The sequence below is a fragment of the Monodon monoceros genome, unplaced genomic scaffold (genome assembly GCF_005190385.1).
Source record: "Monodon monoceros isolate NGI ecotype Baffin Bay Population unplaced genomic scaffold, NGI_Narwhal_1 Super_Scaffold_16, whole genome shotgun sequence".
Lineage (NCBI taxonomy): Eukaryota > Metazoa > Chordata > Mammalia > Artiodactyla > Monodontidae > Monodon > Monodon monoceros.
Window position 1 is genome coordinate 42,919,896 of NW_021703772.1, and position 16,584 is coordinate 42,936,479.

The following is a 16,584-nucleotide window of genomic DNA, read 5'->3' on the forward strand; positions in this document are numbered from 1 at the left end:
AATCTTTTTTTCAACTTTCAGGGGAAAAGATTTGGGAGAGAAGGTCCACTAACAGTGTTTTCAAATGACTTCACTCCTGGGAGCAAAGAATGTTTTGGGAACCTTTAAAAATATTCATGCTTTCTATTCAGACATGTCATTGATTCAGATATAACAGGAATTGTGCTTAAAGGTTATCACTGGGTTGCTAAAAAATTGGCTGAGTAAACATAGCCAACAAAATCTGAGGAGGACTATCTTCTTAAAGCAATTGTTTCTTAAAAAACTAAAACTAGAGCTACTATATGATCCAGCAATCCCACTCCTGGGCATATATCCGGAGAAAACCATAATTCGAAAAGATGCATGTTCACTGCAGTACTATTTACAATAGCCAAGACATGGAAGTAACGTAAGTGTCCATTGACAGACGAATGCACAATGAAGATGTGGTATATACAAATAACAGAATACTACTCAGCTATAAAAGAATGAAATAATACCATCTGCAGCAACACGGATGCACCTAGAGATGATCACACTAAGCGAAGTAAGTCAGACCAAGACAAATATCATATGCCATCACTTACATGTGGAATCTTAAAAAATGACACAAATGAACTTATTTACAAAACAGAAACAGACTCACACACATAGAAAACAAACTATGGTTACCAAAGGGGAAAGGGGGGGAGGGATAAATTAGGAATTTGGGAGCAACAGATACACACTACTATATATAAAATAAACAACAAGGACCTACTGTATAGCACTGGGAACTATACTCAATATTTTGTAATAACCTGTATGGGAAAGAATCTGAAAAAGAGTATGTATGTGTGTGTGTGTGTGTGTATGTATGTATGTGTGTTTGTGTGTATATATATATATATATATTTATTTATTTAAGTGAATCACTTTGCTGTACACCTGAAACTAATATAACATTGTAAATTAAACATACTTCAATAAAAAATAAATTTTTAAAAAAGCAATCATTTATATATAATTACTATATTATACATAGGTGATTCAAGTCAAAATTAACTTGATAACCTGGGTGTCTTTATCAAATGTATTTTTTAAATTTAAAAGAACTGTCCTTCCTCAAAAATAGTTTCTAAATAAAATTGGTTTGCTTATAATCAGATTAAATTAATTACTCTTCAAATTGATTAAAAAACTAAGCAACTAATCTTAAGGATTTGAATACAAGAAATACAGACCTTCCAGGGCATCTTCTAGTTGTTTTCATAGGCTTCACTCGTAGAACAAGTTCCCTGCTAAAAGAAGCAGGCCACCGGAGGCATATGAAGAATTCTTAGCTCAAACTGGTAAGGTGGGCCAAATTTGGTTTTATCCTTCCCCTATTAGTACATGTCTCCTCTTAGCATCTGTTTCCAAGTACCTGATCCTTTTAATACTGAGTTCCAAGGAATGATAATAGATATTCAGGGGAAATGAAGTCTAAAGTCAAATGAATTTGGGGCCACAGTAAGTTAGATGAAGTGAAATAGGTTTCCTTTTAAAATGGCTTCTTAAAGGAGCATGTGCATTGTGGAACTCTGGAAAAAGATGGAGAATGCACCATCTCCCAAACTTATTTGCCATAGAATCTGTTTCTCATTCAACTGTCCTAGTTCTAATGTTCCATAATCAGGATCTGGGAAATACTCAACTATTAAATGTCAGTAGAATAAAACATGGGCCCAGGTCCAGGCAGTCAAGGCAAGAAAAACCAATCTCCCAAATCTTGCTTTCTTGCAAGTTCTCTGCTCTGGTGCCACTGTCTGAGGGCAGGAAAGCCTTCCCCAGGTGTGAGTGGCAGTACCCCTACCTATGGGTGTAAGGGGACAAACCTCAATGCTGCTCTTTCTCACAGGGAGACCTGCAGGTGACTTCCAGCCCATTTCCCACCACTGAAGAAATAATAAATGAACAGTTGGAACGTGACCTTGGGCGCATTGCCCAACATGTGCTTCAGGGCCTATATACAGCCCCAAAGCATCACCTAATAACAGGAGCCACAGAGCGCCAAGAATCTATGCAGGTCCCATAAAGTTCTCAAGGGAGTGCTAGCAAATATGGTGCAGAAGAAGCAGGTGATCTCATGGAGCTGAGGATTGTGGTGGGATGCTGGGTACTTCTTCAATGGTTGGAGTTAAATCTCCCTCCAGTTTGCTTTCTGGGTAACGAGAATGGGTCCAAGTAGATTCTCTGGTGGTCTGTGATGGCGGATTTCTGCAGTCTCCTTTTAAAGACTGTAGCTGAGAAACATCAGTCTTTTCATCTTTGCAATACCCTCCCTCCAAAGGGCATAGTCCCTTAACACATCCTCCATTGCGTAAAGTTCCCGAGCTACGTTTTCCAACGTTCTCAGGGTTTAACTATTTAAAGGCTGGTGAACTGTATGGACACACGTCTGCTGCTCCATCAGGCTGAACGGGCCTCAGTCATGAACAAAGAGTTTATATACTATTTATGTTTCATTTCACTTCTTGGTGCTACATTCCCCTCTACCCACCAGTTCACACTGGAACTCTTCTGTCACTTTGCGATACTCTGTTTCTAGGCTCCCTGGCTTTCAAAGTCAGGTGAGGCTGCCCTCCCAGCAAATTCCTGACATCTTGTGCTACCTGGTCTCCAACTGTGGGCCAACTCTCCTGCATCGCCCACACATTCCAACCCTACAGTCTGGCCTCTGAAACAACTCACCTCCAGGCTTTCTCATCATCCTGCTTTCTCAGCAGCATTCTCTGGTCCCCATCCCCACCTACACTCTCACATGTATTTTGTATATTCTTTCTTGACTTGAATTTCTAGCCTTCCTACCCATTACACTATTAGAAGAGTGGAAGCATTTATAGACAAAACAACTCCAGACAGTGGCAAACACACACACACAAATATATATGTACATATTTTACATGAAAAGCTAAGTTTTCTTTTAGGTAAACTGGCAAGAAATAGTAAAAGTCCAGGTCAGCCTATACTGCTTATTCCAGTGATTATGAACCTCACTGCAGCCAAACCTCCAACCTCAGATACATGGCTACACCCAGTTCTCTGGAAATCCTGTTCTGGTCCAGGGTGGACACCATGGACAAACTGCTTTGTGTGTATGTGTGTGGGAGCAGACGGAGGGGGGGAGGTGATCAACCAAAAATGAGAACTCTTTGGTGGCTGCTAGAATTGATCTGACCTCTCAGAGACCTTTTAATGGCCTGAACTAAATGGCATCAAATTCTCTCAGGGTCAAATCTATTTAAAAATGGTGCCAGGAGCAGATCTATTGGAATTTGGATTGGACCTACATCATATGGCTGTTAAATTGTATGTAAACCCACAATATCTACTGGGATGTAAAGATTGGTTAACTTAAATTGAAACAAGGAATCAGTTTTATTAACTTTAAAATCTATTTAAGTAATTCAAATATCATTTTTAAATATACTTCGAAGATCCTTCTTTCTAAATTGTTAAAAAGATTTTATGCTCAGGTTCTTTTTTTATTTTTTTTTTTTGCAGTACTAGGGCCTCTCACTGCTGTGGCCCCTCCCGCCGCGGAGCACAGGCTCCGGACACGCAGGCTCAGCGTCCATGGCTCACGGGCACAGCCGCTCCGCGGCACGTGGGATCTTCCCGGACCGGGGCACGAACCCGCGTCCCCTGCATCGGCAGGCGGACTCTCAACCACCGCGCCACCCGGGAAGCCCTATGCTCAGGTTCTTAACTATCTTCAGGAATTCTATTACTGCGCTCATTTTAATAATTCATTTTTGGAAGCTGGGATTAAGGGTAATTTTCTCCAAAGTCTCACTGTCTAAAAGAGACAACTCGTTATTCTTTTCCTGACATAATACTTGATCTTTAACTCAAGTAGTTCATGAGATAGTCACTACTTTAGAAAAAGTAAGTAAACCTGTACGGACAAGTTGCAAGGTCCAATGTATTTTAGAGGACTGTTTTCATTATATTTCATCATGCTGCAAACAGGAAGTAACAGTTATCTCATGAGGTTTTCTGCTTCATTTCCTTTGGCTCTTCTGTGCTAAAGTTCAAATAAATTTGCATCTTTATTCAAATGTTTACATATTTATCCAAATCAAAACTCTATGTAATAAACTCTATGAATGAAAAATATTGTATTTCTGAGGAGAATCAAGAATTAAATTATCATCCTCCTCCATACTGCAAAGCCTAGTTCTTGAATCATGTGGACTATCATAGGAACCAACTAAACATGACCTTGGCAAGCACAGCATAAAATCTTAAGCATTTTCCAAGGCAATACTTTTGAGTAGACCGAATGCATTAATCTAGTAATCATACTCTCAGTGACAACGTCTTGCATGTTTGCTGTAAAAATATAAAAGGATTCTATGTAGGACAAAAAGGTGTATTCTTCACGTGTACTCAAAATACTGAAAAGCACTGCCATTCTAGATATAAGAATGCTGGCATTTAAAACTGGCAAATCATAACAGCATTGCTTAGAACTCATTCTTAGTTCATCATTTTCTCTAACTCACAGATACTTTACATATGTAGATTTATGTGCATATATATGTTTGAATGTTGAATTTTAAAATGCATTGACTTGGACAAACAAAATATGAAGTCTTCAAAGTCAAAATTTCTTCTCACCAGAAAACAGTAGAACACCTAGGGTTATCAGATATCCTGCACTAATGAACAAATGGCCTGTAACAAAACATTTCTAGATCAAAATATCTAGACCAGAATTCATTTCTATAAAGGATGGAAAGGGGTTATAGATGATCGTTTATGATTCTGGGAATTTTAAATTCCTGTTAAGGTAAGAATGATAACTAATTTAACTCTGTATACTCTGGTACCTTGCATTGGGTTGTGAATAGTATCTACTATATGTTATTATATAATTATGTAATATGTAATCATATAACCATATAAATTCATATACTATAATATTCTTTATGTAAGAAAACATTGTGAAATAGCAATCAGTGAATGAGAAAGGGAAAACAATGAAAGACATTTGTAACCATGAGGACAAAAGGATGGGAATCTCATGGGCAAGTATGAAAACCTATGCATGCAATCGAGCAGGCGCCACATAGATACTGTGTCAGGAAAAAAAGGTAGGAATACAAGCAAGGCTTATTCTGAGGTTTTTTTTCAGAGCTAATAAATTTATCCAGGGGTTAACAAATATCGATGCATGCATGCATAGATACAAATAATATCATAGGTCACATACATATCATATAAACTATGTCATATATGTCATATAGCATAGAGAAAGCCATACATTTATACACACACAAATACTGACATATTTATCTACTTCTATACCTCTCTATCTCCTTGGTTAAGACACCCAAGTTTTTCTAGGGACTATGCTTACAAAGGTCTGGTGGTCCAGTGACCTAAAGAGTATGACTGCCTAAATCAAGCAAGCCATGTTTGTATACAATGTAACAAGGACTCTGTAACACAGAAGAACACCCTTTTTTAGCAGTCCTGAGTCTGCAGTGCTGCAAAATCACCAGCTGCAGCACATCCAAACTGACCCGACAGGCAGCTGGGAACTGCCCCGATCACTGTACCAAAAACATGGGTCTTGCAATGAGAAACGCAGCCTCTGCTCCAAAAGGAATCATGAACGGCAATGTTTTTATTGAAATACAACTATATGTAAGTTGCTTTGCTTCTGAAAGTTGGCCACAAAATCTGATAATTCATGTCAAACACGTGAGTCAAGAGAGGCCTCTCTCACATGAGGAAGAAACAAAACAAAGCTCACGACATTTTGGCCTCGAGCTTGCTTAGCTGTTCTGCTTCCATGTGGAGACGTTCAGCATTGGAAAATGCTCATGGATGTTTAGGCTACAGTCAGTCACTCACATCTCTGTTGCTGACCGAGTCAGAAAACTATCACAGATGTAGAGCAGTACAAGCTCACTTGGGGTTCAGAACCAAGGGTCTTAATGAGCAAGGCAGGCTTTGTAACTCTTTTAGCAGATGGCTGCAGAGTTCCTAGAAACTGATGTAACTGTAAAATTAGAAATCAAATAATTTATAATGCTTTCGTATATCAGGATCATCTTCTCAGGCCCACAGTTTACTCTGATGGCCTTGGAAAAATGCAGTTACGATGGTTCCCTCATGTTCTGCCTCCCTGCCCCCATCGGTGCTTGAATGATTTCCCACAAACTATTTGTATTCATGATAGTGAATTGTGAGTTCAGTGCCTAGAAATAGTTGGGCACTTTTATGAGGCATGATGAATTTTTTATTTAGCACAGCAGTAATGGATTAAATAGGACCCCAAAGGATTCAAAATGTTCACGCCTCTCCCTGAGTGCCCACATTATACAGCCCTACAGTGTAAGAGTGTCTCCAGTGTTTAAGACCAGTAACATCACCATCTGCCAAGGGGGGTTTACAACCTCGTTAACTTAGTTACTTCTTATAAAATGAGCCCTCTGATACTACATGGTGGTTCTGTATACGCTATTAAGCAGAAACTCTCACCGAAAAGAGATGCTATACGTAAGTACATAGCAGGTTCCAGGCCCTCAATAAATGTTAGTTCTCTTCTTCTTTCATTCATTCACTAACACAAAAATGCCAATAGCTACATGTATTCAAAAAAATTTTGGTGACTAAGATAATGTGACATTTCAAAAATGGCCTGGCATTCCTCTTCCCCACAGAATTGAGAGTAAACCCCTTCTTGAAATTCCTCACACACTGTACTGCAATCTCTGTATTATTTTCCATCATTTCATTTTCCCGTAAGTAATCTCCATGAAACAGAGACATTAAACAACACAGTCTACTCAAAACTATAGTCTGATGACAATTAAAACCTTAATACAATTTGAAACAATTTCTGTACCCCTGCTTTCAAAAAGAAAGAAAAGTAGAAAAAGATGGGAATACGTAAGTAAAACACTAGATGCCTCTATGGAAATGGAGAGGTAGGAGATGCTATTGGGATCTATAAATGTAAAGAAAGGGCTGAGCAGCTACCAAAGAGAATAGCTGAGTAGATACTTAAAAACAGCAGCTCTCAGGAGTAGTGTCCACTGCCCAGCACCAGGATTTTAGTGATAATGGACAAGTGAAACATCACCAGGTTTAAAAAGCACAGTAGCTCAAAAACAAGACAAATGCTTCGAGAGGCTTCTGAACAGTTGCTACTCAAAGTATGGTCTGACAACCAGCACTACTCAAAAGCTGGTTGGCCCCTGGACTGCTACTGGTCTATCTACACATGAGAATAGGCATTGAGAAGTCTTTGTAGCAATTTGGTAGTTTATTTTGTCTGTGGAAACTAAAACCAGAAATCAGGGCCTGAATTTTCTATGTCTTCTTTTATTTTATTTTTCTGGTATTGGTCAGCAGCAGACTGCAAGAGAAGGGAACCTGGTGCTTCCCAGTGGAAAGTTTGAGATGTACTGCTCCAGGGTGTCTGTGGTACCCTCTCCAGCCTCTTGCTGAAGCAGCACCTGTAAACAGAGCTTCCTACCAGAGGAGGAGGTGATGACCCTGTGAAGCAGCTGTCCATTCTTCAGCTTATGACAGAGGGCAAAGGGGTCCTAGAAGGGACTAAATCCAGGGAAAACGATAGGATTTCAAGTGGTGAATGGGACACTGAAACAAAGAGGACAAGTTATTGACTAGAAAAATAGAAGAGAAAAGAGAAGAGAAAAATATAGAAAAGAAGAATGAACTCCATGTGCCACTAGATCTCCACCAGAGGAATAAGGTGTTTTTGTTTTTCTCAGAAAAGAATGAATGCCCTCCCTGTGAAACAGTAACAGCAACCTCCACTCAGTTTCTTAATAGAGAAGGTACACGAGCCTACCAGGAGATGGAATTTTGCTCCAGGAGGAAGCAGTATGGTTTACAACTCTCTGAGAAGGAGGAGGTCACATACTAACATGGCGCATGAGTGGATGTGCTGTCTTCTTGGAACACATGTTCCAGAGGAGATGAAGAACTGGCCAATACCAATCAAACCAGTGACCACAACCCACTTCTGATGACTCACTCAGGAACAAACTGAAACAATTAGATACTCAAAGAAATCTTTAGACATGATGAAGAATGAATAAAAATCTAAAAAAGTGAATAGGCTTAGGAATATTTTCATCTCTTCCTCCCTTATGCTTTAAAAAAGGAAACACATGTGAAATGAATAGGCTTGTAGATACAGTCAAAGGGATTGAGGTAGGGGTAGGTGGCATGAGATACGTCACTAATACAAATGACCTCTGTCAGGGACACAGTTTTTAACTTGCCTTGCCACCATTTTCACTGGTTAACCTGGAAGCAAACAAGAAGCTGTACTGCTTCTAAGAATTAAATTCTGTTTCACAAGAAAAGAACTGGTTAGTGACACGGAAGGAGCAAAAACTTTCCCCCAAGATACCAATGTCCTCTTAAAGTTCTTACTGGAAAGAAAGAGTTCTAAACAACCAAAGATATCACAAATTTCTGAGTAAACAGTGGTAAGAGCCTATATCCAGAGTTCAAATGAATGATCTAAAAAGGGGTGGGAAACTCTATATAATGACACTGGCTACATACAATAAACAGCAAGCCTTTTAGTGAAAAGTAACATGAGCTGCCATTAGAAGGGGGGAAAGCATGAGGGGAAGGTGAAGAACAAGGTCGAGGCTAGATCAAGCAGAATCTTGTGTAACAGGCACACGGGGTTTGGCTTATATTTTGGTGCAATGGAAACTATTAAATATTTTTATGTAAAAAAAAGCTTGATGCAAACAAACATGGAAAAACAATATACCAAAACTGATGAGATGCAGCAAGAATGTTCCAAGAGGAAATTTTATAGCTATAAATGCATACATCAAGAATAAAAGAAAGATCTTAAAAAAAAAAACCCTAACATTATACCTCAAAAAATTAGAAAAACAAGAACTAAGCCCAATCTTAGCAGAAGATACAGCTTTTTTGAGGAAATAATGAAGATTAGAGCAGAAATAAATGAAACAGAGAATCAGGAAAGCAGTAGAAAAGATTAACAAAATTAAAAGTTGGTTCTTTGAAAAAATAAACCAAATTGGCAAACTAACCAAGAAAAAAAGAAAAAGGGCTCAGATAAATAAAATTATAAGTGAAAAAGGAGACATTCAACAGATATCACAGAAATAAAGGAACATAAGCGACTACTATGAACAATTATATGCTAACAAATTAGACAACCTAGAAGAAATGGATAAGTTCCTAGAATCATGAAGAAATAGAAAATCTGAACAGACTGATTACAACTAAGAAGATTGAGTCAGTAATCAAAAACCTCCCAAAAAGAAAAGCCCAAGACCAGAACTATCTCAAACTCTTGCAATACAAAGAAGAGGGAACACTTCCAAACCCAGCATTACCCTTATACCAAAGCCAGATAAGGATACTACAAGAAAAGAAAACTATAGGTCAATATCCTTAATGAATATAAGGGCCAAAATTCACAAAATACTAGCAAACTGAATTCAACAGCACATTAAAAGGACCATATACCATGATCAAGTGGAATTCATCCGTGGGATGCAAGGATGGTCCAACACATGCAAATCAATAAATGTGATACCTCACATTTAACACATACATCACATTTTAATAGAATAAAATCATATGATCATCTCAATAAGTCCAGAAAAAGCATGTGACAAAATTCAACATCCTCTCATGATAAAAACTCTCAACAAATTAGATAAAGAAGGAGTATACATCAACATAATAAAGGCCATACAGGACAAGCAGGCAACTAACATCATACTCAATGGTGAAAGGTTGAAAGCTTTTCCTCTAAGATCAGGAACAAGACAACCCTCCCCACTCCTATTCAACATAGTACTGAAAGTCCCAGGCAGAGCAATTAGGCAAGAAAAAGAAATAAAAGGCATCAGAAACAGAAAGGAAGAAGTAAAATCGTCTCTGTTTACAGATGACAGGATCTTATGTACAGAAGATCCAAAAGACTCCACCAAAAAGACTGTAAGAAGTAATAAACTAATTTAGTAAAGTTGTAGGATACAAAATCAACATACAGAAATCAGTAGCATTTTTATACTAACAATAAATAATTTTAAAAAGCAATAAAGAAAACTATCCCATTTCCAATAGCAACAAAAACAATAAAATACTTAGGAATAAATTTAACCAAGAGGTGAAAGATCTGTATACTGAAAATGATAAGACATTGGTGAAAGAAATTTAAGTGACACAAGCAAATGGAAAGCTATTTCACATTCGTGAACAGAAAGAATTAATATTGTTAAAACATCCCATACTATCCAAAGCTATCTATAGATTCAATACAATCCCTGTCAAAATTCCAATGGCACTTTTCACAGAAATAGAACAAACAAGCCTAAAATTCATATGGAAGCACAAAAGACTCCAAATAGCCAAAGCAGTATTAAGAAAGAAGAACAAAGCTAGAGGCATCATATTCCCTGATTTCAAATTATACTACAAAGCTACAGTAATCAAAATAGTATGATACTGGCATAAAAACAGACACATAGATGAATGAAACAGAATGAAGAGACCAGAAATAAACCCATGCATAAGCAGTCAACTAATATTTGACAAAGGAGCCAATAATATTCAATGGAAAAAGGCAGTCTTTTTAATAAATGGTGTTGGGAAAACTGGATATACACATGTAAGAGAATGGAACTGACAAAAATTAACTACCACCCACAAAAATTAACTCAAAATGGATTAAAGACTTAAATATAAGACCTGAAACCGTGAAACTTCTAAAAGAAAACATAGGGGAAAACTCTTAGACACTGGTCTTGGCAATGATTTTTTGGATATGACACCCAAAGCACAAACAACAAAAGCAAAAATAAACAAGTGGGATTACATCAGACTAAAAAGCTTCTGCACAGCAAAAGAAATGATTAACAAATGGAAAGGCAACCTACTGAATGGGAGAAAATATCTGCAAATAATATGACCAATAAGGGGTTAATATCCAAACTACATAAACAGCTCATACAACTCAACCAAAAAAACCCCAAACAATCCGATTAAAAAATGGGCAGAAGACCTGAATAGACATTTTTCCAAAGAAGACATACAGATGGTCAACAGGCACATGAAAAGATGCTCAACATCATTAATTATCAGAGAAACGCAAATCAAAACCACAATGAGATACCACCTCACACTTGTCAGAATGGCTAATATCAAAAAAACACAAGAAGTAAGTGTTGGAGAGGATGTGGAGAAAAGGGAATTCTTATGCACTCTTGGTGGGAATGTAAATTGGTGCAGCCACTATGGAAAACAGTATGGAAGTTCCTCAAAAAATTAAAAATAGAACTACCATATGATCCAGCAATACCACTCCTGGGTATATATTCAAAGGAAAAAAAATTACTATGTTGAAGCGATATCTGCACTCCCATGTTCAATGCAGCATTATTTACAATAGTCAAGAAATGGAAACAAGTAAGTGTCTGTCTATGGACGAATGAATAGAGAAAAATGTGGTGTGTATATATATATACATATATATACACACACACACACACACACAACTGACTATTGTTCAGCCAAAAAAAAAAAGAAGGAAATCCTGCCATTTGTGACAACACGGATGAACCGTGAAGGCATTATACTAACTGAAATAAGTCAGAGAAAGACAAATACTGTATGATCTCACTTATATATGGAATCTAAAAAAAAAGACAAATTCATAGAAACAAAGAGAAGAGTAGATTGTTGGTTTGAGACGGAGAAGGGGGAAATGGAGATGGGTGAAAGGTGATCAGAAGGTACAAACTTCCAATTATAAGATGAAGTTCTAGGGATCTAATGTACATCATGGCAACTATAGTTAACACTGTATTGTATACTTAAAAGTTGCTCCGAGGAATTCCCTGACGGTCCAGTGGTTAGGACTTTGCGCTTTCACTGCAGGGAGCATGGGTTCGATCCCTGGTGGGGGAACTAAGATCTTGCATGCCATGTGGTGAGGCTAAATAAAGTTGCTAAGAGAGTAGATCATAAAAGTTCTCACCACACACACAAAAAAAGGTAACTCGAAACAAAATTTTTTTAACAGGCCAAGGGTTTGATCCAGTTTTCAGTTTTACAGATCATTCTGGTGTCTGTGAAAAAAAACTGTAGGCAAGCATAGGGGGAAAAGAAGAGACCTGTTAGATATTGCTACAAACAGTCCTCAAAGGAAGTAATGGTTGGTGGCTTAGTCTAACTAGAGTCGCCATATGGATACAAAGAAATGGAAGAAAGAACTTGGCATGAGATATACTTTAGAGGTAGGGTTGACAGGATTAGAAAATGGGATTCATGTGGAAGATACAGGAAAGGAAACTATCAAGGATGACTGTTACATCTCTAGCTTAAGAAACTAGGCTGATGGGTGGTCCCATTTATTGAGACCAGGAAGTTTGGGTAGGAGGGTAAAATCAAAAGTTCGATTTAGGGCACGCTTAGTTTGAGATGCCTCTGAGAGACCCACATAGACTTGTCAAGCAGGTACTGGATGTGTAAGCTGGAAGACAAAGTAAGAGGTACTGAGTGGAGTGTACAGTTTAGGAGGCAAAAACATAATCCGAGACTAGTTGTGACCACCCTAAAGAGAATATAGAAAGATAAAGAAAGATGATCCAGAACTAATCAACACAACAACTTTTTATTTTCTTTTTGGCCGTGCCACGAGGCTTATGGGATTTTAGTTCCCCGACCAAGGATCGAACCCGGGCCCTCGGCAGAGAGAGCTCAGAGTCGTGACCACTGGACTGCCAGGGAATTCCGCCAAATTAACTTTTAATGAATTAACTATATTTCAATTTTCAGTTGTCAGGATCAGTCTTTGTCCTGGTCTGATTCAGTATTTTCGTCAATTTCTTAAATTAAGACACAGAAAGAGGCTCGGGTTGGAGGATGGCATTTATTCAATCATTCAAATATGTAGTGATTGCCTAATGGGTCCCAGGCATTAAGTCAGACTATAGGGACACAAAGATGAAGAAAACATAATCCCTGCCTTAAAGAGACACTGGAGGCTAGTTTAAAAAAAAAAAAAAATTACCAACAAGGGCAATGGGTTTAATGGCACTCAAAAAGAATCATGTTCAAAGTATGAAGATACAGCTTAGCATAGTGGATAAAAATGGTGCCATGAATTAAATGTTTGTGTCCCCCTGAAATTCATAAGTTGAAACCTTAACCTCCAAGATGGGGCCTTCAGGAGGTAACTAGGTTTAGATGAGGACATGAGGGTAGGACCTCAGTGATGGGATTAATGTCCTTATAAGAGGAGGAAGACCAGAGCCTGCTCAGGCTCACTTTTAAACTCTCTCCTCCCATGTGAGGACACAGAGAGAAGGTCCTCACCAGGCACCTTGACTGGACTTCCCAGCTTCCAGAACTATGAGAAATAAATGTCTGTTGTTTAAATCACTCAGTCTCTGGTATTTTGTTACAGCAGCCTGAGCTGAGACAAGTGGGGTCTCTAGAGCTATATATCTACCTGCGTTCAAGATCCCAGCTCTGCCACTTACTCACTGTGAGGTAGGGTTGACAGGATTAGAAAATGGGATTCTAATTCTAAGTTTAAGCAAGTTGTTTAACCTTTCTGTGGCTCAATTTCTCCATCATAAAAATGGGGATAAGAATACTTATCTCATACGTGCAATATGCTAACCACAATGCCCAACACATGGTAAGTGCTCATGTAAGTTAGCTACTATTATTATTTCCCAATGGCATGGCAGTGGTTCTATGGGAGGGAACAGAATCGTAAACAAAAGATTCTACATGTAGGCTTAAAATAATTTTGTTGAACAATACCCAACTGAGAAAATCTGACCAAACAGAAGTTAATATACAAGAAACCTATAACACCTTGCTCGATGAAAAGACCAATATGAGTCAATACATGTACCACATGAAAAGAAGTCTCGTATCCACGTTAAGAGGGCAATAGTTTCACAATAACCAGGAGCAAATTTGAAGTATTCTGTTTACCTCTTGGGATGCAATTTTATAAAGCATATTGACAAACTGGGAAGACTCTGGAATAATATGACCATGACAGTGAGGAATTTGGGAACGAGATTCAATCCTCCTGTTACATGTTCGTATACGCACCCTTACAAGTGTACACCTCACTTCACTACACTTAATGTTCTGTATATAAATTGTATGTAGACCTGTATACATTTAGATGTATGTACATATATAGTGTAGAGCTATTGTTTATCTCCTGTACTACACTATAAACTTGACAAGGACAGGAATGGTGTCTGGCTCACCAATGTATCACTGGTACCTACTGCAGTACCTTTCACCTAGTAGGTACTCAGGAATTATTTCCTAGATGAATGAATAAATGAATGTGTATCACATGAGAAATTTTTAAAGAAAAGGGATTTTTAGCCCTAGGAAGCTTTGATGGATGACTTCAAAGAATTAAGTGATTGTCCTGTAGGAGAGAAAGTAGACTAATTTGGTAAGGTCCCAGACTGCAGAGTTAAGACGAATACATAGAGGCAGAATTCACCTCTAGGTAAGGAAGAACTTTTGTTCCCAAACCTGTGTGACAAAGTCCATAGGCCACCTTACAAAGCAGTGAGCCCTGCATCACTACAAAAGGAGTTTGGCTGTCCCTGGGGAGGACCCTGCACTAAATGGTCTATAACTAAGATCCCTTCCAATTATATGAGTCTGTGCTCTCTGTTACCTTAGATTCTTACATGCCACTCTTTTCCCCTCCATTTCTGCCCATCCAGAGCCTAGAACCTGCACAACCTTGCAAAGGAACAGTGCACTATGTCTCCAAAGGCTCTGGGAAGGGAGCTGGACACATCTTATCTAGCCATTCTTTCTCCAGCTACTTTGAGGGGTAGGGAAGAGGTACTCCTTAAGAAAGTGGAGGAAGAAATAGGTATAGAAAGAAAAGCCATTTCAGTGCAGATAGGGAGACTTTAAAGACACAAATCTAACTAAGGGCTAATGAACAAAATGGATTCAGTCAGTTGACTGAAATATCCACGGGGGATTTTCTTCTCTTGAGCATCAGGAAATCAAAGTTATTAATCTGATAATTAAATAGCCAAGTAAAGTTGAAGCACTTAAATCCCACTTTGGCAAACTAGCAGAAATTACCAATGATCAGAGTCTTATCTATAAAACAAGAACATCTTACAGATGAACCAGTTATGAAAATACTATCCTCCTCTTTCACGGACTCATCAGTTCCATCAAAGAAACCTACTGACAACAGCAGTTCCAACCTGTCCAAGTTTGGACTCAGAGATCACAGCTCTTTTGAACGTCTTCCAGGTAGCTGGGCACCATGTGTAAAATCACTTTCTCACTCAAGACAATCACACAGATTGCTTTTATTAAAAGCACAAGAAAAAAAAAGCACACTCCCTCCCCATTTGAGGGGTTGTTTTATGGGGAGGTTCCCAGCCTGTCTAAAAATGTGTACAAAAATCTCAATTCTTCAGGCTTCAGAGGAAGACGTTTCTACAGTGAAATCCAGTATTTTCCTGGTGCCCTCCCTCACTTTTTAGCAGAGAGATAGTCTGTGGTTGTGGGATCTCCAAACCCAAACAGTCTGGCATTTCTTAGGGAAGTGGTGAGACCTCGCACTAGACATAGGTGTCTTGGAGGGAAGGTAAAAGACCTTGAAGTACGCAGGAACTGCAACAGAAAGGTCTAGAATCCAGAAAGAGACTCCCACATTGGTTGGAACCCTTTTGATAGGTGCCTGCTCCTTCATGTGAGAGATGAGGCAAGCCTTCCCGGAGAACATTCCAGGATCCTAATCACTAGCCTTCCTAGCATGAGTCCTGTGAGCTTCATGCTAATAAGGCTCCACCCACCCGCTCTACCATCGTCATTCTGTGCAGCGTTTACCCTTCTATAGGAGAAAGTAAGGTTGTCCAGTGGCCTTACCTGTTTTTCCTGCTCCGCTTTCCCCAGTAATCAGAATACATTGGTCTTTATCTTGATCTCTTAGGGATCTGTATGCTTCATCTGACAGGGCAAAGCTGCAGGAGATAATAGGGAAAAAGTCCTTAAAATTCAGCTCATTATTACGTGTTTATCAGATATAACTAACTACAGGCTCTTTAAAGGGTCACTGATACGCTTTAGATAGAAAGCTGAGATATCACATTTTATTTCCTTCAAATTCTTGAAGTAAATAAATAAAGCTATCCATTCTTTGTGGCCGGTGTTACCTTCTCCTATGCATTCTCTCTTAACTGAAATGGTACTGATGTACCGTACTCTAAAGATATAGAGTACATGTCCACAACTGGATAATGTTGCTATTTCCAGGACAATACACTGGAGTTTCGAAACAATGAGAAAAAATTTTTTTCAAACATTAGAAAAATGTTATCAAATACCAAATAGCTGATGTTACCATCACTAAGCTAAACACAGAACTACTGCCTTCACAAACAAGATGGTTGAAACTGTAAGGTCCACCAGAGGCAGGTGGTACTATAGGTTTGCCATGGTTCTTGTCCAGTCCTGTGTGCTCTATGATGACAAAGGGCCCCCTATCAAGAAAGTCCTCATGTTGACCTTCCC

The 16,584-nt window shown here is 38.6% G+C and overlaps 1 protein-coding gene across 4 annotated transcripts in view; it reads right to left on the bottom strand.

The window, feature by feature from the left end:
* The window catches only part of MYO1B (myosin IB), a 187,731-nt gene that overhangs the window by 83,235 nt on the left and 87,912 nt on the right, over positions 1 to 16,584 (bottom strand). For all 4 annotated transcript variants that reach the window (XM_029225226.1, XM_029225228.1, XM_029225227.1 and 1 more), the window contains exon 4: positions 15,940 to 16,034. In XM_029225226.1, coding sequence (XP_029081059.1) covers positions 15,940 to 16,034 — 95 coding nt within the window. The remainder of the gene's footprint in view (positions 1 to 15,939; positions 16,035 to 16,584) is intronic.